We start from the raw sequence: 23,242 nt of genomic DNA on the forward strand, positions 1-23,242 counted from the left end.
TCGAGGAAAAGGAGTTTCGTCTACAAATAAAAGTAAGCACCCCCTTTAAAACGTAAATTATTCATTTATTTATTATTTTTAAAAACCTTATATTGGCTTGTGTTTGTCGTCTGATGGTGGGCTAACAGTTATAGACCTGCTGTGCGCTGACTCCAAAATGTTCTCTCTTCCATACCCTGGTGCGCCGTCACCTCTGCCATATTTGTACTGTAGGTCTATCTGTGCGATTATGGTGCATTTCGTAAGGGATAAAATGCTGTTTTGTAGTTCTCTTTTTTTCATCCTGGTGCGCCGTCGCCAGACGCTCATTGCGTGTCGCCTTGCGCAGTTTGTAGGAGCGAATTTAAGCTGTTTTTGTACTGTAAAGCTGTACTGCTGACACAATGTTTTCTGACTGTAGCCTATTCAAATCCTAGTGCACCGTCACCAGAGTGACCAGACCAATAGTGTGTATGTGGCTGTCTGTGCGCGTTTGCGGATTTTGAAGGAATGACTAGGCTGCTTGTCGGTTCGCTGACAACGCGCCGCCTCCCTCTCTTACTGTGTCCCGCACAAAACATTTGTTTGTTGTATAAGTCATAAGATAGATGTGTCCATTCATTTGATTATTAGATTTGATTGTGCATTAGCATTAGCATATTAGCATCACATATGACTGACTTTGCTGTATGCAGGCAGCGATGTGATGATGCCTGATATGAACTTGGGTTGCTACATTAACTGAATGAATATATGAACATATATGCCACATTGATAGGTCAAAGCCTACCCATGACAAGATTTCACCGCACGTTACTGCAAGTACCACATGTTCCTGGAACAACTTTCCAATCAACCAATCAGATTAGAGGGACAAGTATACAGTGTATGTCAAGTTTAGGCTTAGAACCAGGGTAAGGTGCTTCGACATCAGTGTTATTCACCCGTCATTTTCCTCTGATTTTAGGGAAAAAGTTCTAGGTAGGGGTAGGTTAAGTTTTGGGACAGGAATGTTATTCCAGGATCAACAAAATATGTTGATCCAGGATTGTGTCTTACTTGACACAACCTGAGCTTAAGGTCTGTATGGAGGACGTGAGCCGAGTCTTCAAAAAACAGAAGACTAGGAAAGCCTCAGGCCCAGACGGCATCTCATCTGCTTGTTTAAAAGCCTGTGCTGACCAACTGGCCCCGGTCTTCACGCAGATCTTCAATAGATCATTGGAGCAGTGTGGAGTTCCCTGCTGCTTCAAATGCTCCACTATCATTCCTGTCCCCAAAATACCCAAAATCACTGGACTTAATGACTACAGACCTGTCGCTCTCACGTCTGTGGTCATGAAGTCGTTTGAAAGACTGGTGCTGGCCCACCTGAAGGACATCACTGGACCCCTGCTGGATCCCTTTCAGTTTGCTTACAGAGCAAACAGGTCTGTGGATGATGCAGTCAACATGGGACTGCATTATATCCTGCAACATCTCGACAGACCAGGGACTTATGCAAGGATCCTCTTTGTGGACTTCAGTTCGGCCTTCAATACCATCATGCCTGGTCTTCTCACAGACAAACTGACCCAGCTCTCCATACCATCCTCGATCTGTCAGTGGATCTCCAGCTTCCTGACGGACCGGCAGCAGCGAGTGAGACTGGGGAAACACACATCTAGGACTCTCACCACCAGCACTGGTGCCCCCCAAGGGTGCGTTCTCTCCCCACTGCTCTTCTCCCTGTACACTAATGACTGCACTTCTAAAGACCCCACTGTCAAGCTCCTGAACTTTGGCGACGACACCACTGTCATCGGTCTCATCCGAAACGGTGACGAGTCTGCTTACAGACTGGAGGTTGAACAGCTGGCTGTCTGGTGCAGTTACAACAACCTTGGGCTGAACACGCTCAAAACATAGGAGATGATCGTGGACTTCAGGAGGAACAGCTCAGCACTCCTCCCACTCACCATCATGAACAGCACTGTGGAAGCAGTGGAGTCATTCAGGTTCCTGGGCACTATCATCTCTCAGGACCTGAAGTGGGACAATCACATTGACTCCGTCGTGAAAAAAGCCCAGCAGAGACTGTACTTCCTTCGCCAGCTGAGGAAGTTCAACTTGCCACAGGATCTGCTGATTCAGTTCTACTCAGCCGTCATTGAGTCTGTCTTGTGCGCTTCCATCACTGTCTGGTTTGGTTCAGCTACCAAATCAGACATCAGGAGACTACAACGGACAGTCCGGACTGCGGAGAGGATCATTGGTGCCCCCCTGCCATCCCTCCAGGACCTGTACTCTTCCAGAGTGAGGAAGAGAGCAGGTAAAATCATCACAGACTCCACTCACCCTGGACACCACCTGTTTGAACTGTTACCGTCAAGACGGAGACTCAGATCACTGGCCACAAGAACATCTCGGCACAGGAACAGTTTCTTCCCACAGGCCATTTCCCTCCTGAACAGTTAACACTCCTCCCAAGGCATATGCCTGTAAGTGCAATACTCCCACTGTTTAGTGCAATATCCTACAACTCAGGTGATACTTATACTTAGATTTAGATTTATTTATTATAATATTCAAAACACTGTAAATATGTTCATAATCTGGAAATGTCTATTCTGACTAAACCTAACTGTGATACTTTTTATTTTCATATATTTATATTTTCATTCTTTATTCTTATAATTTGTAGTATTATGTTTCATGTTTCTTGTTGTATTTGTATAGTCCACTGGAAACCTCAGCACCAAAACAAATTCCTTGTGTGTGCAAGCACACTTGGCAATAAAGCTCTCCTTCTGATACTTGGCAAAATCAGGGTGACCAAACATAGATATAAACACTAAATGTCGCCTTTGGGTTCTAAACATGCGTCAAAACCGCCGCCATCTTGGAACAGGGGTATTGTCATAGGAAGTAGCTGGGTAACGCTGAATTCATGGATGATGCCGGACTTCTGTGCTGCGTATGGATGTTTACACGAACGAAATCTAAAAAGCAGACAGCAAGGGATTACATTTCACAAGATTGTGAAATTTTGTAAAAAAAATTAAATTTCTATGGACTCTATAATAAATACATGTCTGACCGTTGGAACGAATCAAAACAACTAGAAAATCTCATTCATGACGATTTATGGTGATTTTATTTCCGTTAGACCTTTTCCTACATACGCTGATGAGGGGCTCCCCTGTTTCAAGATGGCGGCTCTATTGACGCATTCGTTCCAATGAACTGCTGTAGCCAAGGCGACATCTAGTGTTTATATCTATGGTGACCAAAGAGGGACCGATCGCAAAATCTCCAGGTCTTTCGTTCGTTACTAAAATAAAAATATGTTCAGGAAGTGTAGTTGAGCATAGTTGCACGCCGACGATATGTAAGAACACGATATTGATGTTCTTCTAGACTTCTGATGTAGAGTGACATGTCTAAGCTTTTACTCCCAGTTGGTTACATGTTGAAATGTGAAGGTAAGAGAAAACAGTAACACTTTAAGCGACCATGCGAAGGAGGATAGTTCAAATTGTATTGGTCGCTTTGTAAACAGTGGGGCGGTACTTCCGCCGGCGACATCGGAAGGTGACCTTTCAACGTGATGACGTAGTTCCCGGCGCGTTGCAGATCAGCTCAATCTGAACAATTGTAGCTAAAAAGTATATATATATTTATTTTTGAAAATGACCTATCGTTTCGCTAGATAAGCCCCTCCTCCTCAGCTGTGATCGTGTACAGACTGTTAAATAGGGGTGGGCGATACTGCAAAATTTAGTATCCATCCCATACCAAGTAAATACAGGGCCAGTATCGCCGATATCGATACCGATACTTTTTAATTTTAAAAGCATCCACTTGAACTTACATGCACTTTCCTGTGCTAGAGCAGTGTATCATGATTTACGAGGTGAATATTTTGTGATTTGTGCTCTCAACTCACCTGTAATTAGTCAGTGATTAGTCAGTTACCAAACTACCCTAATTATAGTAAATGTACTATTGTACACTGTTCAAAAGTTTGGGGGCTGTAAGATTTTTGATTCTCTTCTGCATTTATTTGATCAAACATACAGTAAAAACTGTAATATTATTACAATTTAACATGGGCTATTCTGTCATTTATTCCTGTGATCAAAACTGAATTTTCAGTCTTCATGATCCTTCATGATGAGAATTCATTTTAATGTGCTGATTTGCTGCTCAAGAAACATTTCTTATTATTATCAATGTTGAAAACAGTTTAACGTTTTTGTGCAAACCAAATAATTTTAGATAAATATGTATCATGATGAACAAAGTTGAAAGAACAGCATTTATATGAAATTTTTTTTTATATGAAATTTTTTTTATATGAATGATTTTTTTTAACAGTGTAAAACCCTTCACTGTCACTTTCGATCAATTTAATGCATCAATCCTTGTTGAATAAAAATATTAATTTAATTTAACAAATCTTACTGACATCAACATTTTGAACCGTTATGTAAACTTTTAATTTTTTTATTGCGAAATAACTCCCGATTGTTTCTCTGTCATCTAAGCAAGGCTTCGTTTCCCAAACGCACTGAGACAGAAGCAGCAGCTTTGAACGCTCTCTGTGATTGATTAGTTTCGTCTTGTATCCACATGACTAGGAGAAATAGTTCTACCCTACACAATTATTCGCTAACATTCGCTTATTTTTAAACTTAGAAGCTTTTTTACGCACTGAATTGTGTTCTAAATTAATAAAAATTACTGGTAAAAAAAACAAACACATTTGGATCGATATTTTTATGTGAGGATCGATCCTTTTCGATACCACGTCAGTATCGAAAGTATCGATACTACAGGATTGATCCGCCCACCCCTACTGTTAAAGCACTTCGAAGACCTTTTAAACTGCATTGATTTGAACTTCAAAATGTTGGTTGTCATTTAAGTCCATTATTCGAAGAAAAATCCAGAAATGTTTTCCTCAAAAAACTTAATTTCTCTTCCACTGAGGAAAGAAAGACATGGATATCTTGGATGGCATTGGGGTGAGAACATTATTAGGAAATTTTCATTTTGAGGTGAACTAATCCTTTAAATAACACTAAACAAACGTTCTATTAATGTTACCGGAAGAATGTTTGTTCGTAACTTTGAGAGAACGTTGTGAGACGTCCTGTTAGCTGGGAACTTTTCATGAATACTTCCCTTTCATCCTGACCCAGACATCAACAGTGCCGGCCCAGATCCGGCCCACATCTGGCACGCGAGGAATACCCATACAGGATGTGGGCCGGATCTGGGCCGACACTGTTGATGTCTGGGGATCTGAAAATGATGGGTTTCAGTAGATGTGTTTCACACGCACAGGCTTTATCAGGTAGTTCTTGATCTCAGTGAGAAATAAACAACAACAACAACAACAACAACAACAACAGCAGCATACAAACACCACAACAAAACAAACGATTCATTTGGCTGGCGTGATGTTTTGCCCTATGTCATCTACTAAAATTTTCACTCTGAAACATTATGCAAGAAATTGTGACGGCAAAAAAATTTCACATTACATCTATTCTCACAAATCTTAAAACACTTGTTTTCAATGTTTTCATCAACGTCATGCAGTTATTATTATGTTTGTTTGCGCACATCTGCACTCTTTGTTTTGTATTTCAGTTTAAACCAATGTAGAAAATATATAATACTTTAAAGGGGGAACACCAAACAGAAATGTCATAGTAGGCAAAAAAATATGTCTTTTCAACCTGTCAAATGAATGGATATTGTATGTTCATCACTACAAACTAGTAGTTTTGTTTTTGCAACAGAAATATCATAAAGCGATCACAGTCAAAGTCTGAGATATACTCTAAAACATCATGAATAAACATCCATAATTTTCAATTAATGTTCGTCAAAGCAGCCGACCTTCAGCCACATTAAAAATAAGTTTGGCACAACTGTGCTAAAGTACTAAAATTAAATAAAAAATATTGATGTTTGTTCATCAACTTAAAAAATATATATTTCTGAATACTAGGAATGCTGATAAATTAAGAACAATTAATTAAAAACAACAGTCTACAAGTCAATTTATAAACACATGCAATATCTGCAACACGTTCAGTGTCATAAAACTCAGGAAAACCTTTCGCTTGTTGCACGCACTGAACATTAAGGAAATCAGGATTTAAATAACAAAACATCGAATTCGTACGCGTCAAATCTCGAACACACATTCATAAGTTCATCATCCGCTCTCATAAACGTCCCAGTTCTCACTGTTTGCTTGTTCACAGAAATTATTTGGATGAATTCCTCACAAGAATTAATATCCCAGGTATTCTCCTTTCTTTTTTTGCTTCATATATTGCTTTAGAGAGATTTGTGGGAAGCCCTCGTATTTCTTCCCGAGCCGGAAGTGGATTCAAGCTTTCGATCCACTCGTTTATTGGTGAATTGCACGGTATTTCACAGTTTCAGTGCAGCGTTTCTTTGCAGACTGTTTCTAAACACGCAAATCCGTGTTAGGAATGTTAGTGATGCGACCGGAGAATCAAACAGACATCGAACAAAAAACTACGGGTTCGTTTACACGACAACAGTTTACTAATAATGGAAAACTATTTCTCGTACAGACGACAACGTTATCTCGGACAACTGGATCACACGGATCCGTGAAAACAACTAACTTTAGTTAACAGTGTCGTGTAAACACCCCCTTCATTTGTCTTCTTTTTTTGCGTTTAAAGATGCGTTCACGTTTATCGTTGTTCAGCGAAGTTTCGCGGGCGAAATGCAGTCATTTCAAAAGGAATCCACATTATCGGTAATTTTGCGTGAGGGCGAAAGATTTCACTCATTTTCAAGTTTGTCACGTGAATTCAGCGTGTTAACGAACAGAAAGAAGCTCGGTTTGAAAGAGACTTCTGTGTGTGCAGTTTCTGACTATAAACGACTGACATTTTCGCCCATTCAATTTTGCTGAATTAACGCTGTGACTGGAAGCCCATAAGAAAAAAAAACTGTCTTTTGTTGATCATAATTAACATAAAATGTCAAACTTACATACAAAGTCATAATTATGAGACTACGTGAAATTATTAAAAAGTATTAAAAAAAGTTTAAAAAAGTCATAATTATGACATACATCAAAATTATGACCAAGTCGAAATTATGACATAAGCCGTCATTCTAACTTTTTATCTCATAATTATAATAGTCATAAATGACTGATTTTCATAATTTTGACTGTTAATTATGACATAAAAAGGCATAGTGATGACATAGAATGTCATAATTTAGATTTTTTATGTCATAATTATGAATTAGTGAGTAAAAATTTATTAAAAATGGAAATTATGACATAAAAAGTCTAAATTAAGATTTAAAAAGTCATTATTATGACAGTAAGTCGAAAATATGACATAAAGGCCTGGTTTCACAGACAGGGCTTAGATTAAGCCAGGATAAGACTTAAATTCAATTAGGACATTTAAGTAGCTAAACTTGCCCTAGAAAAAAAAAACATTTCTGATGTGCATCTTGAGACGAAACAGTGGCACTGACATATTTTAATATACGCTTTCAGTTAAAACCGATCAAACATGCATTTTAGTCTGAGACAAGACTCAAGCCTTGTCTGTAAAACCATCGCAATCATGACTTAAAAATTATAATTATGATGTGATCATTTTGACTTTTTAATTCATACTTTAATTTTTTTAATCTCATAATTATGACTTAGAACATAATAAATTCAACTTTTTATTTCATAATTATGAATCAGTACATCATAATTATGCCTTTTTGTCTCATGATTAATAGGGATGCACCGATATGAAAATTTTGGCCGATACCGATAATCTTAATATTTGAAAGCCGATAACCGATATATTGGCCGATAAATCTAAATACGAATTTGTATATAAATGATGAGAGCCTGATTACAAATACAAAAGTCTCATCATGTTCCAATCAATCACACAATTATAATAATGTTCTCAATATAATTTTATGTAGCCGATATGAGAGACTTGCGCTGCACATGTCGCACTGAAATCTATGTTCCTTTTTGAAGTGATTTCAATCACATTACAAGCAATTCATACACTATAACAAATAATACGCTATTTATCGGCTTTAATATATCGGCAATTTTTTTTGAAAATTCAATGAAAATGAACATGTATCGGCCGATACCGATATATCGTGCATTCCTAAACATTAAGATTCACAAAAGCACGATTTTTTTAATTTGGGCGTAAACGGGCTTCCATATAATAGCGCTATATTGTATACACGTCTCCGTTTCATACGTGTGTCTTGCGTGCGCTCACACACAGATCTCGATGGGCGTGGTGACGAGGATCCGGCTGCTCGGTGGACTGTCCCGGGCCGAGCGCTCGAAGCTGTTAGTGGACGAGACGGAGCTGTTGGTGGACACCGATGTGAAGAGGTGAGCCGATCCCGACTCCACAGCGATACTCCTCGAAGCTTTCGGTGACAAGCTCTGCTTCTTCATGCGGTCCAGCAGCTCCTCCTCCTCGGATGAAGAGTTCTGCGCCGTCTGATGATGGTTTTCGCCGCTTTTCCCGTCTAGCATCCAACGGTGCCCGAAATGCGCGAATACTTCCTTAACGGAGCATCGGCGTTCCTGTTCCAACGCCAGGAGCTTTCTGAACATGCGAAGGGCTTCGTCTGTGAAACGACGCCACTGAGACGGAACCGAATGCGTTCGCCGTCTCTGCCAGCGCACAAACTCCTCGTAGAACGAGTCGGGAGGCATGGCCTTTTCCCACGGGAAGTTCCCGGTGAGCATGCAGAAGAGAAGCACTCCGAAGGCCCACACGTCTGTGCTGTAGTCCACGCTGAATCCCTCGTGTTTCGACGAGTCGCAGAGCTCCGGTGCCGTGTACGGGATTGTGCCGCTCACGCGTTTCACCGGAGAACCGGAACGCCGAGTCATGCCGAAGTCCGAGAGCTTGACTTTACGACACTCCTTGTCGAAGATTAGGATGTTCTCGGGCTTGATGTCTCTGTGCACCAGCTTCTTGGAGTGGAGATAGTCCAGAGCGATGGCCACTTGATGGACACAGCGCTTCGCCACCGGCTCCGGGAGACCCACCTGTGCACAAACATCCAATCACATTTATTTGTGTAGCGCTTTTCACAATACACATCGTTTCAAAGCAGCTTTACAGAAAATGCATGAGTCCACATTACAGATCTGTTATCAGAGGAAACTGTCTAATGTTGCGTTCACACCAAACACGAATAGAGCGTCCGGTGCGAGTGATTTCCATGTCAATGTAAAGACGTGTTTACGCGCGTCTAGAAGTCCTGCGGCGCGAATGAGGCATTTAGCGCAGCGCGGTGGACGCAAATTGATGCGCGTTACATGCGAGTGATTTCATTTTGTGCTTTTTGTTCATTCACGCGTTTGACGAAAAACTGCCTAATGTTGCGCTCACACCAAACGCGAATTGAGCATCTGGAGCGAGTGATTTCCATGTTAAGTTAATGTAAAGACGTGTTTACACGCGTCTAGAGGTCTTCCGGCGCGATGAAGCGTTTAGCGCGGCGGAAGCAAATTGAATGTCTGGTTTGATAAGGCGTGTTACGTGCGAGTGATTTTATTTGGTGCTTTTTGTACATTCACGCGTCTGACGCTCGAGTTCGAGAAAAATCGGAACCTTGGCGTCAGTTCGTGCCGCGTTAGCCAATCAGGAGCCTGCTTGCTGCTGTCACATGGTGAAGTGAATATTTTAGCACATAAAAACTTGATTTCAATATATGAGACATATTAATTTTGTATTGAATGCAATTTATGCCATATCTAATCTAGATTATATGAAACATTATTATTCTAATGTAAAGACAACCAACATACTTTAGTGCAAGAACATAGTTCGTGTCTGGACAGTGTTGTGTGTGAAAAAAAATCACAGGACAGGTTAATCACTTTTGGAGGCTGGCTCCATTTATCATCAAAACAAAAATAAATGACAGATTAGGTGTGTGAGAGGGAGGGTGATCCTCGCTCCGATGTGGGAAAACAGGTCATCAAACTGGGCGCGGGACAGGCGGAAGTACGCCGTCATCCCGGCGCAGCTCCTGGAGCAAAAGGTTAAATGGGAACGCCTCCGGAGGGTCTGCTGGATCCCAGTACGGCGACGATGACCCCTACACCGCTCTTCTCCAGAGCAAATACAGAGTGGTGACTTTCGATGAGCTCGATCAACATCAGCCATCTCGTAAACAATCCCACAAGAAGCGGATTTCACCTCGGACGCGCATTAATTTCACTTCAAACTTTTGCTTTTTACGCGCGTCCTATTCGCTCTGGACGCGCAAATGGATTCAAAACGGTTTGACGCTTTGACGCTCTATTCACGTTTGGTGTGAACGCAGCATTAGGTATGCATTTCAGAAATGTACAAATACAAAAATCACAGTTAGCGAAAAAAGTATTAATTAAACAATGTAATAATTTCAGGCAGAAACAATGAGGTCATAGACGTAATGAATACTTGTTTGTTAACAAACATAAGCAATAATCAGAGTAATAATCAATAATGGGAGTGATTCGTTGCTGGGATTCCATTACCACAACCTTTCTTTATTTTATTTTATCACGGCCAATCTTAGAGTTTTCTATATTCCCCTGGACACGGGCCGTAATAATTGGGGGCTCGTCCGGGATCAAAGAGAACAAAAAGGGAGAGAAAAAGAACAGAGCAATAGAAAAGATTCACGAACGCAGATCATAACACACCGGCATCATCACCATCATTTAATTTAATATTCAACAATATTCTTGATCTGCTGCATTGGCACCATTATGAACTGAGCTGGACGATGACATCACTGTCCCTGAGCGGCTATAAATATAATTGAACTAAATTAATAACTTTTTTACAACAAAAATGAACCATCACTGAACTTCCTCTAGCTGGACTGTGATGCTATTTATTTCTAGACACAAATGTTGCATTATTTTCCTGTTATCTCTGTAAAGCTGCTTTGAAACAATCAGTAGTGTAAATGACAGGACCGATGCAACTTCTGTTTGCAGTGTCATTTTATTAGTGTCAGTCTATAGTATTCTGATTGATTGAAGTAATTGGTTAAAGTGAAGTATTTTACATAAAAGACAACACAGACACATTTAAGGTAACCATAAAAATTGCCCTTACAAAGGTAAAAAACGCCCCTGGAAATCAGTGGAAAAGCCCCTGGTTTTGTGAGAACTGTTGCTTTATTGATTGTGAAATGATTCTGGTTACCTGTGGTGGAATGATATCAAACAGGTCTCCGGACGGCGCGTATTCCTGCGCAAAGACATAGTACTCCTCCGTTTCAAACGCAATGCCAAACATGTTGATGACGAAGGGACATGGAGAAAGATAGAGCGAGATGCTGTACTCCCTCAAGAAACTCTTCAGCTTGGTTGTCTTCTTCTTCAGAAACTTCAGAGCCATCTTTGCTCCTGTAGATTGAGGAGAGAAAAACATGCGAATTAAAGCTTTATTGGTTTATCATTCCCCTCAGATTACTGACCTGCTATAAACCTTACCGCATAAACAACACAAATGCATTTACAATTAGACCATGACACTGAAATCAATGAACTACTTTACTTTCAAAGACAAAAATAATTACACAAATATCTTTTTCATCCGATATTATTACTAAATATTTCATCAAGTTGGTTTGGAACGGTGTTATTTTATAATGATATTGTGAGTTAGATTTAATTTTAGTATTTTCAGTTTTCATTTTTAAGTTTACTAATTGTGTTGTATGTGTTTGTCATTTTCATTCATTTTAGTTTTTTTATATATATATATTTTTGACTCTATGACTATAGCCTACAGTCACTTGTTTAGTTTCTGACTGAATTACTGTTTTGAATTTATTGTTTGAGTAAATGATTCAATGAAACAGTCAATTGTTTATTTCCCAAATTAATCAATGTTTTTGAATGATCTTAAATTGAACGATTCAACGACTCACGTTTCATTTTCTGAATTAATACGTGTTTTCTAAAAGGATTGGTTGGAAGATGACTTTCTGAATTAGTCACTGAATCATTCAGTCACCACCTACTGGAGTAATGATGTTTATTAAGTTGCTTTAAGATGTTTATTAAAGCTTTCCTGTCTCTCGAACAGTAGAGCATTAGCGCTTGCAACGCCAAGGTCATGGGTTCGATTCCCAGGGAAAGCAAGAACTGATAAGTATGTAAATGTGTACCTTGAAATTCAATGTAAGTCGCTTTGGATAAAAGCGTCTGCCAAATGTAAATTGTTATATTTTTATTTTATTTATTTAAATACACTCAATTTAAACAATTATTTTTACATTTTATTTTATTTCAGTTAACGTCCCCCTGTAGTCAATAATTTTATCCCTTAAAATTCTTTTATCACCAAATTTACATATTTAAAGTTTTTTTTTCCTTGAAAATAATGTCTTCATGCCTTAAAATATAATGAATGTAACTCGACACCCTTGCCTCATTTAGTATGCGTGGTTCTATGAATATGCAAATGAGCCCCGCCTCCACTCACTCACTCACTCAGAGATCCACTGGTTGACGATCACACGTTGATCTGATTGGTTACAAGGTAGTTTGTGACGTCAGAAACACCAGCGATTTCAAAGCGTGTTTTTAAAACACGGAGAAAATACTCAGCAATGGTGTCGACTTGTGAATTTGCAGCGTATTAAAAACACCACATAGACATATAAACAACATTAAAAGCTGGATTTTCACCACAGGGGGACTTTATTTTATTATTTCATAGGATTTTATTTGAAGTATTGAAAACAGTTGACGATAATAACCCTGGTTTGAACTGTGCTGTACCTCTGCTCTTATGGATGACGAGGTCCACCTTCCCATAAGTCCCCTTGCCCAGCTCTCGTATGACCTCATAGTATTTGTTGACCTCGACCTTCTCCAGGTTTTGAGCTGCGAAGATCTGCAGTTCCTCGAGGATATCGACGGACACACTAGGGACGACGGGAGAAGAGCTCATTCTGACGGGGAACAGCTGATGAAAACCTGCAACACAAACAACAAACAAACGCATTTCAGTTCGTGAGCCGAGGACTGAGAAACACTCGTTCTGGTGTAATCATCCTGCAGATAAGAGACAGGGATTTCACTTACCCTGATCTAACCTGATAATCTCACCACGGTTTCATGTCTCAGGAGTCTTGCTCTGTGCTGCGGCTTATGCAATGTATTATAATCGTCTGGTCCTCACTGGCCCCGTCTTGAATATTTATCATTTCGTTAAATTTTAAAGAAGAGATCGACCTGACCTGCTTTTGTTGAAGTAAGATGGTCAAATAACACTATTAAAGACCTTTTTAATGTCATCTTGTATGAAATTTAAGGCCAAACCTGTGATGGAAATACACATTATATTACATATACATGTAATATTTAATGTTTACTGTAAAAAGAAAACAAAATATCGCTTTCATAAATGCTATTTATTATTATGATATACACAGTGAACTTTTCATATCAGCAAATAATATCCCATACAAAAGATCCTACAAAAGCACGGCATCACTGAGATTTTAGGTTGTGAAAACAGTTTATTCTGAAGAAATATTTTCATCAGTCTATATGATTTTACATACTTAAATCTGCATATTTTAGATTTTTACCCTAGCCCGTTCTTAACCTTTATACAGGCCTTATTATTTAACCTTATTAAATGTATGCGTCATCTTTCATGTCATATTCTTACATTTGATAAATTCAATATGCACTAAAGGGCTGTTATCAATTATATTAAATAATGTACACTGCAGAATTACAACCACAATAAATAATGTTATGAGATTAATATTTAAAAATGCATTTTTGAGTCTACAAATGATAAATGTTGGAAAAATGCGTGAGTGAATCATAGAGTCATTCTTTCAAACGATTCGTTTGAGACGCTGAATCATTAACAAAACAAGACACCGCTGCTGCTTTGAGATACACAATAGTTCTGGTCTGATCTTTGTTTGGAACTATTTTCCTTGGTAAAACAGAACAAAAACAGTCAATATTGCAAGTAATTTTATATGAACGTCTTGTTTATTGAACTAAAAATGATGAGTATTAATTGTATTGTGAGTAATTGATGAGTAATTAATAATGAGTAACTTACATTTTGAACAAAATATAGCCAGTTACTGTCTATTTGTGGTGTTTCCTGAATGAATCAGTGTTTTGAACAAATTGATTGAATGAATTATACGACTTGCTCATTTGTTTTATTCCCAGATCAATCAGTGTTTTTGAACAAATCAGTTTGAATTAATGATTCAATGACCGAATAAATCAGTCTTTGGAATGAATTGGTTGAGAGAATGATTCGATGACTCAGTCACTTTTTTATCCCTGAATGAATCAGTGTTTTTGAACAAATCAGTTGATTTGTTCAAAAATCAGTGGTCATTGAATCAGTTGATTCAATGACCGAATAAAATCAGTCTTTGTAATGAATTAGTTGAGAGGATGATTCAATGACTCAGTCATTTTTTTGTTAATTCCTGAATGAATCAGTGCTTTTGAACAAATCAGTTGAATAAATTATTCAATGACTCAGTGACTAAATAAATCAGTATTTTGATTGAATTGGTTGCGAGAATGATTCGATGACTCAGTCACTTGATTCATTCCGGAATGAATCAGTGTTTTTGAACAAATCAGTTGAATAACTGATTCAATGACCGAATAAAATCAGTCTTTGTAATGAATTAGTTGAGAGGATGATTCAATGACTCAGTAATTTTTTTGTTAATTCCTGAATGAATCAGTGCTTTTGAACAAATCAGTTGAATAAATTATTCAATGACTCAGTGACTAAATAAATCAGTATTTTGATTGAATTGGTTGCGAGAATGATTCGATGACTCAGTCACTTGATTCATTCCGGAATGAATCAGTAGGCTTGTTCGACTTGAACCGGCGCTGCACAGACCGATCGGTTGATGACATCAAAGTACCGCGAGAGCGATTCAAAAGCATAAGGAGCCGTCTGCTCTCTAATCGCTCTCGCGGTACTTTGATGTCATCAACCGATCGGTTTGTGCAGCGCCGGTTCAAGTCGAACAAGCCTAGTGTTTTTGATCAAATCAGTTGAATGAATTGGTGTGTTCGTCGTAAAGCGGCGCTGTGCAGACCGATGTATGCTGTATGACATATGCAGTTCTGCGAGAGCGATTCGAAAGCATAAGGAGCGTTGTATTTTTTATTTTAATAGACAAAGATTACTATCAAATATGGCCTTTATTGTTAATCTTTGTTTGATTATGGGGAAATACCATATACATAACAAAAAGTTGGGTTTTCCTTTAGCCCATTTTTGTTTATCTCAGATAGATATGAAAAATTATATTGAGTTAATACTTACATCGAAAAATAGTAAAGCAAAACGCACTAGGTCTCTATGTGAAGCTTTTATGCTATTTATATGATGATCATATACCTGTTCCTTTTTCTGTTTATATTAGTTTCTTTTCTTTTTTTCTTTCTTTTTACTTGTAGTTTTTTTATTTCATACGGTATATTTTCTTTTACTATTTGTTGTCTATATTTGTTAAAAAATGGTATACTATGTGTTTGACTATGTTTATTATTTGGACTGTGATTGCCTTTTAATAATAATAATTTAAAAAAACATAGGCGCTCTCAGGTACTTTCATGACATACAGTGATCAGTATACGCAGCACCGCTTCAAGTCAAACTAGGGCTGGGCGATATGGCCTTTTATAAATACTGCGATATTTTTAGGCCATGTCACGATACGCGATATATATCTCGATATTTTGCCTTAGCCTTGAATTAAAACTTTGATGCATACAATCACACCAGTATGATGATTCTATATGTCTACATTAAAACATTCTTGTTCAAAACTGTATAATCCATAAATAATAATCCACCCGCCAACCACCCATATTCTTTGATTTAGATATCTGCATCTGATCATCACATTACAATTATTCAATTAAGCATGATAATATGGTAACATATCACACAATTAACATTTATTTAAATTAAAAGTTCTTCTTTTGGCAAAATTACATTTTCTTTATAGCCTAAACAGAGGCTTTACTCCCTTTAAACTTATTGTCAATGTTTCATTTTTGAAAACACTCTTATCAGAACAATTTTTTGTACCTTTATAAAGGGCATTTTCCCCCTAATTTTATTTAATGTATGCTCTAAATCTAATTAAATAATTTACATTGAAAAATTATAACTGTATTAAATGAGATTATGAGATTGTTTTGAATATTTTTTGAATATACAAGGAATGTTGAAAAGAATGATAGTTTGAAACTAAACCGCCAGTAGGAGGCGGCAGGCGGCCGTCTTAATGAGCGAGTCATTGAGTCATTAATGTAAACGATTCGTTCAAACGGCTGATTGATTCAGAATGAGGCGGTTTAATAATGGGCAATTGAATCTTTGACTCAAGCGATTAACTGTTAGTTCAAAACGCTGAATGATTCAGTAATGAATCGTGGATGAGTGTTGCTGTGAGACGCGATATGGTTCTGTTGTTTGGAACTATTTTCGCTGCTAAAACAGAACAAAAACAGTCTAAAAATAAGTAACTTAATTTTAACTATTTGTTTATTGAACTGTCATGAAATTAATATCTCGGTTTCAATCGTGATGGCATTCAGGAAAACAGCACTCTGGTCGTGTGTAGGTTTCTTAACTATAATTAATGTTATAAATAACTGCGCGAGACTCAACAGCGCAACTTTGTTACCGTCCGTACATTAGGTACCATGATGGGAGTTCCGTGTCTTTATTACACTCATTTAGCTGTCATCCACCCTCGATTGAATGGAATGTTTTTATTACTCGACCCTCGGATTATGATCCGTGCAGCACTATCGGCAAACTACACGGTTAGAGAATGGACACAAGCGGGAATCGCGACAGAACTGTCACGGTGGGAAAAGTGTATATGAGCACGTGACTGTCTGTCCGAGTTTTGTTGAGAGGCGGAGGCGGCACGAAATTTGACGGAGGCGGCCGCCTCATAATTGTCTATGCAGGAAAAACCCTGAAGGTAATCATTATGCTTGCGCTTTGATGCTGGACAGGACAAGAGGGGGAAAAAACAAAGGAAAAAAAATGTCCGCGAGTTTCAGGATATAGTAATTTTCTACATCGCACGGACTACAAGCCGCGATATATCGAGTATATTCGATATATCGCCCAGCCCTAAGTCAAACACACCTAACAATCCAATGATTCAATCACTTGTTTTTGAATGAATCGGTTGAGTGAATGTTTCAATGACTCACTCATAAAAGTAATTTGTCGCCACCTACTGGAGAAATTATGGAACCTGCAAAGAGTCCCTGAAAAAGACTCCGTACTAATACACACACTAATCTGTCACAACAAACACAGACAAGCGGAATAATCCAATCTGTGAAAATTCCCAGTGCTATTATTTGCTTATATCAGCACGCTTGAAAACACTCAGCCAATCAGATTCAAGAGCTAACCTAATCAGCCACAAGTCATTGGCTGATAATGTCAAAATAGTTCAATTACCCCCAATTACTTAGTCTGGCTTATATATCGTTTGGGTCGATCACTAGTTCTAATCTTATTATTAAATTAGAAAACAGTGATACATAATGTCAGAATCGCAGCTCTCGAGAAGCATAAACGTCAAAAGTCATTCGTTTCTGCCAGTGCATCAGAAGTGCAGGTTAAACAGCCATGATGAAGTCAACTTACATTTATTTTATAGCACTTTAAACAATGCAAAATGTTTCAAAGCCGCTACACAGTAATAAACAGTAAAATAACAGAATTAATGATGCAAAATCCATCCATTATCCTGGAACAGCTTTCTTATGATCGTACACCTGCATTATACCTTACATGTCACGACACAACTTCAGCATGCACGAAAAACATCAGGAGATTGTTACATTTTCTGAATAATGTGAGTGAACACTCACCAACGCAATGCTGAGGTGTTCTGGGTGTTCGCCAGGGCACTGGGATGTGGGTTGCAAAAAGCTGGTAGTTTATGACATAATAATGATATAATAATAATAATAATGAGATAATGGATGACTTCAGGTATCATATCAACAGTTACATAGCAAAATTCAAATTCCCACTAATAACTATTATCAAACTGACTTCAGTCTGGAAGTCTGACATATTCACATCAGGACTTCATAAAGAGTGCAGGATATGCCGGGAATAAAGCCGGAGTGGTGCAGTAAATGACTCACGGGTCAAAGAAACGCAAATATAGATCCTCTCAAACCTTGACATCCGAACGCGTTTCAACACACATTCTGCTACGGACTTCAGTACACAACCTTTTAAAATCTTCAGACAGTAATGGCTCATTTATTCCTCATGTTATGAAGCCGCAGCCGGGAAACGCAGATGAGAGGAAAGAAAAGGAGAATGAAACGCGGGGCTTTAAATTTAACTACACAATTAGATAATACCAGTTTAGCTCAACCAGTTACCAAGCAATGCTTCATGTTGTTCAGTCTGTGCTGTAAAAAGGTGCATTAGTTATTAAAGAAAAAACACTTCAGCAAAACATGATCAGCTCAAAGTGTCCCAATCATTTTTGGTCTCAAATTTGTATAATATTCACACTGTATGAAGAATTTTTGGGTATAATATGTCACAGTTTACTTTATTCTGCTCTCCTCGCTTACATAAATGAACTAGAGTCCTGCACACACTAGTAAAACAATATAAAAAATTAGGCTATATCTGGTGTCTGAATAATGTTTGGTTTGACGGTACTACTTGATTATTATTATTATATTCATCATTAACATGTTACTCCAAGGCACTTCAAAGAATATAATTGTAAATATAATCTTCAGTATTATCCAAATATTGGTGTTTGTTTATAATAAAAAACTGATGAAGAATGAACATCTTTGACACAAATCTCTGCTGGGAAAATATTGTTTATATGGTGAATGAAGAAAGGAACAGGAGGTATTATTATAAACTGTGACTCTCGCAGCGTGTGTTAAAGCCACAGGAGTGTGAAAGCAGAGGCAGAGACACAATAAAGCCATGGCACATGATGGCGTTAAATAGACCGTTCGCAAAGACCCGCCCCCTGTAGTTACTGTTGCTATGACCGACACGCCACACGTTCTCACAGTGAACAACACATCGCGGAGCAGAGAGTCACTGACAGCACAGATCAGCTTACTTCTGATATGAAACTAGGTCTCAACTTACAAATTTGGTCATTTTTTGACGCAATTTAAACAATAAATACCGTTTTGTGTCTCTTTAATGTGTCGTGACAGATCGCCTCGTGAACCAACCATCTCTTCCTTCTAGTTCATTTATAGCATCAAATAAACATGAATGAACATCAGAAGGAATGTTATTTTAACCGCGGAAAGACGTCAGTACACTCTGTTTTTCCAAGTTAAAATCCTCCAACGCTAATCTACTAACTCTCCTGACTGCTTTGTCGGCCAATAGTAGAGAGCCTAAGCCCCTCCCCTTCCGGTGCACCATGGGACCTTATTTTGGAAAAATATTGTATGGTAGTCAATGGCAACAAATATTCGGATCCCGTTTGAATTGTGCCCTGAATTACACACATGATCTTTGTCAATTTAAAAGATACATTTTAAAGTCAAGAAAGTGGCAGTTTGATGTAAAACTGTTGAGGTATAAGGGCGTTTTCACACCTGGAAGTCCGCACCAAGGTCCGAACCAAAGTTCACGTTTTGATACATTTTATACTTTCAGAAAGTTTTGGTTTGGTTTCACACTGCTATTATGCGAGCGCACTAAAGAACTTTACGTGACATACTTGCGTCCTGTCGTCATCGTCTATGTGGGCTGCATCTCGACATTGATTGGTTTGTAAATGGACGTGCGTCTGACTGAAAAGTCCGAAAGTCCGGACCAAACAAGGTAGGTGTGAAAGGGCCCAACGACTGTGAAAATACGTCATTACAAAGACTACAAAACCAAAAGGCGCGCATGTGACGTCATACCTTTTCTCTCAATGAATGAAGCTACCGTTACTGAAGCTAAAACTATTTTCACATAAAACTAAATGTTACTCTTCTGTTTTATGACAAACTGTGACTTTCTTGACTTTCATAATTATCTTTTAAATTGACAAACATCATACGTGTAATTCAGGGCACAGTTCAGACGGAAAAAAAGATAAGTTGTCTCTAGCCATTGACAACCATATTTTTTTCTGAAATAAGGTCCCATGAGCGGAAGCTGAGGGGAGGGACTTAGGCTCTCTATGGCGGATTCTGATTGGCCAGATCGCCTGTCAATCAAACTCCCTGCGAAGGGTCACATTGTAGGATGGATGTGTGTATGGCAGTAAAGCGCTGTTGTCCTGTGATCGTGCAAATCGGTCTGTGTATCTGATACGGGTGCAACGATACACTCATGTCACGATACTGAACTCACGATTTACCCTGATTTAAATGAAATAACGATGTCATAATATTGTGAGATTTACACAATTATCGAAACAATAGACAATGAATCAACATTCTCTGTGATCGATTCGCGCTTGGGTAGCATTGTTCGACAAGGCAGCACAAATCGTCAGAACACCGGTCCTTGATTCTGATTGGTTGAGCCGCGTTCGAAGCCGTTGTAAATTACTCGACACACACACACACACACACTCGCACGCCTGTGACCGCATTACATCAGTATTACTGCGCAACCGCCGTTTGTGATGCTTTGTTGCTGCATGTGTTGCTTGGCAACCTCTATGGAACTACATTGCTTTGGCGGAGGAATACATGTGTTATAACATATTTTTTGTTGCTGGTGTTTATTTTATGAATAAAATAAATATTAAAATGAATATTTTTATGGAGTAACCGTTTTATAAAAGCAATAAGCCCCTTGAATGAGTGTAGAACAGCTGAGGGGGTTTTACTCCGCGTCGACTCGAGTCTAACAACGCCTCAGGTGTTCTACACTCACTGTAAATCACGGCTACCGTTTCATAAAACTGTTACTCCATAAAAATATTCACTTTAATATTTATTTTGCTTTTTATTATTGCTTTATTTTGGACTTAGTGGACAATAGTGACACCAGAATACAAATATGCATGATTCGGAAGCTGAAAATACAGAATTATTTCACACGAATATGCTTTATCTCTGTAACTGACTAGATATATTTAAAATAATGTAGGCCACTTTTTACTGGTAACATCAGACATTTGGCATTATCAGATATAGTAGATACCACAAATATCCCCCCATTGCATTATTATACACATCATATTCAACATTATAGTAGTTTAATGTAGTAGTGACACGAAAACCCTATAAACTTGAATTTTTTTAACAGTAATTTTCATTTTGGTTGAACGATACGATACAAATTGATGCATTTTTGTATTGCGATATATTGTGACACGATATATTGTTGTTACACTCCTAGTATCTGATAGAAAACGCATGTGAAGAACTGATTGCGCGCGCGCTGTGTGTGTGTGTGTGTGTGTGTGTGTGTGTGTGTGTGTGTGTAAATTGCACTGATGTTCAGCATCAGCATCTGAACCGAACTCTTATTCCCCGAGCCGATCTGCTCATTTCTCATCCGGTCTCTGACAGACTCCATTTAACGGTGTTGAGTTCTGGGTGACCTACGGATACCTGCACACTCATCCTATCCGCACTGAGAAACACACACACACACACACACACACACACACACACACACACACACACACACACACACACACACACACACACACACACACACACACACACACACACTGTGCTGCCTGCAGTCTGCAGCCTCTCTCTCACACACACTCGCTCTTCTTAAAGGGGGAACACGTTTACATGGTGAACAGGACAAAAGAAATATCATCCATGCATATCCAGAACAAATTAAAAAATGAAGTACAAATTATATATATATATATATATATATAATATAGCCTACTATAGTTGGATAATGGTTTTTATTTAAAAATATATATATATATATATATCAATTATGGTTATCATTATTTATTTATATTAATCATACTGCATTTTTTTATCATAATAAATATCATTTATTATATTTTATTAGAATGTATTATTATTATTCATCCAATTGGCTCAACAAAGTGAATAAAAATAATAGAGGTAGGCCTATTATTATTATTGCTCATGCTCAATCTATCAGCGCTTATAAAATATAATTATAGTAATAACACCATTATTATTATTTTCGTTATTTTCATAGCAGTATAAAGATATCATTCTGCAGTGATGTTTAAGGTCGTCTGGCAGCGCTTATTATTATTATTATTATTATTATTCATATTACCCCATCATTCCAGAGCAGGACAGTCATTATAATCGAGCATCAGTGTATCAACTGCTGCAATGCTATAATACTGTTGACATCAGGCGGAATGTACTCACCAAACCATGAAATCCGTCCAAAACACCAGCGCTTCTTCTTCTATCCAGAAATATTATAATAATGTGAGTCTGTTCTCATGGCAGTGTCGTGTCTCTCTTTTATCCGCATTTGTGTTGGAGAATCAGACGACATTCACCCGGCGAGGATCAACTGATACTGAGCGGAAAAATCAAAGCTTCCGAGCGGGGCTGATCAAACCCCGCCCACCGCGAGGGCCAGCCAATAGCAGCGCAGAACGCTCCCTGCGTCACCTGATGCACTCCGCCTACTGTACGCATCAGCCAATCACAGCAAACAGCAGCATTAGTCGCTGAGGCTGTTTCAAAGGAGCATTTTATAATAGTTCTTTTTTTTATTAAGTATTAGGTTTATTTACCTGTATTAATCGCATAAGCTAAGTGCATAATTTAGTGCATTATAATGTTTAATCGTTGTAATGCGTGTTAATTACTTCAATGAGCTCTTGTATCTGCATTAAATTATTGCATTGTTGGAATAAATTTTTAGCTAACTGCGATTTTATATGTACATTTCTGAAATACAAAACTTAGACAGTTCCCTCTGATAACAGATCTCTATAAATTGTAATGTGGACTCATGCATTTTCTGTAAAGCTGCTTTAAAAGATGTGTGTAATGTGAAAAGCACTATACACATAAATGTGAATTAAATTGAATTAATGACAGTAAATGCAAATGCATTTTTATTTGCTTTTACAAACTAAGGGCCAATCCAAAAATTCCCAGCGTGTTCCCAAATCACTCGTTCGATTATAGTGTCAAAATAAAACCTAAATATAACCATTACAGAACATTCTA

The 23,242-nt window shown here is 38.2% G+C and overlaps 1 protein-coding gene across 1 annotated transcript; it reads right to left on the bottom strand.

Annotated features, from left to right (window-relative positions):
• Window positions 1-5,296: 5,296 nt before the first annotated feature.
• On the bottom strand, window positions 5,297-22,586 carry bsk146 (brain specific kinase 146). Its single transcript, XM_077245627.1, has 4 exons — window positions 22,424-22,586; window positions 12,818-13,015; window positions 11,232-11,434; window positions 5,297-9,070 (listed from the first exon to the last, which is right to left on the bottom strand). Exons 2-4 carry the CDS (start codon window positions 12,987-12,989, stop codon window positions 8,279-8,281), a joined length of 1,167 nt encoding a protein of 388 aa, XP_077101742.1. The 5' UTR covers window positions 12,990-13,015; window positions 22,424-22,586; the 3' UTR covers window positions 5,297-8,278.
• Window positions 22,587-23,242: the final 656 nt, after the last annotated feature.

Source organism: Siphateles boraxobius, unplaced genomic scaffold (genome assembly GCF_051911475.1).
Source record: "Siphateles boraxobius isolate OS27281-9 unplaced genomic scaffold, OSU_SipBor_1 103, whole genome shotgun sequence".
Lineage (NCBI taxonomy): Eukaryota > Metazoa > Chordata > Actinopteri > Cypriniformes > Leuciscidae > Siphateles > Siphateles boraxobius.

What these genes read in the sequence shown, in the direction of transcription:
- bsk146 (XM_077245627.1), bottom strand. Translation starts at nt 12,989, where the DNA reads ATGAGCTCTTCTCCCGTCGTCCCTAGTGTGTCCGTCGATATCCTCGAG. An exon ending in CGTCATCCATAAGAGCAGAG is followed by an intron (nt 11,435 to 12,817) that starts GTACAGCACAGT and finishes CTCAATCTACAG; the next exon opens with GAGCAAAGATGGCTCTGAAG. An exon ending in TTGATATCATTCCACCACAG is followed by an intron (nt 9,071 to 11,231) that starts GTAACCAGAATC and finishes GTTTGTGCACAG; the next exon opens with GTGGGTCTCCCGGAGCCGGT.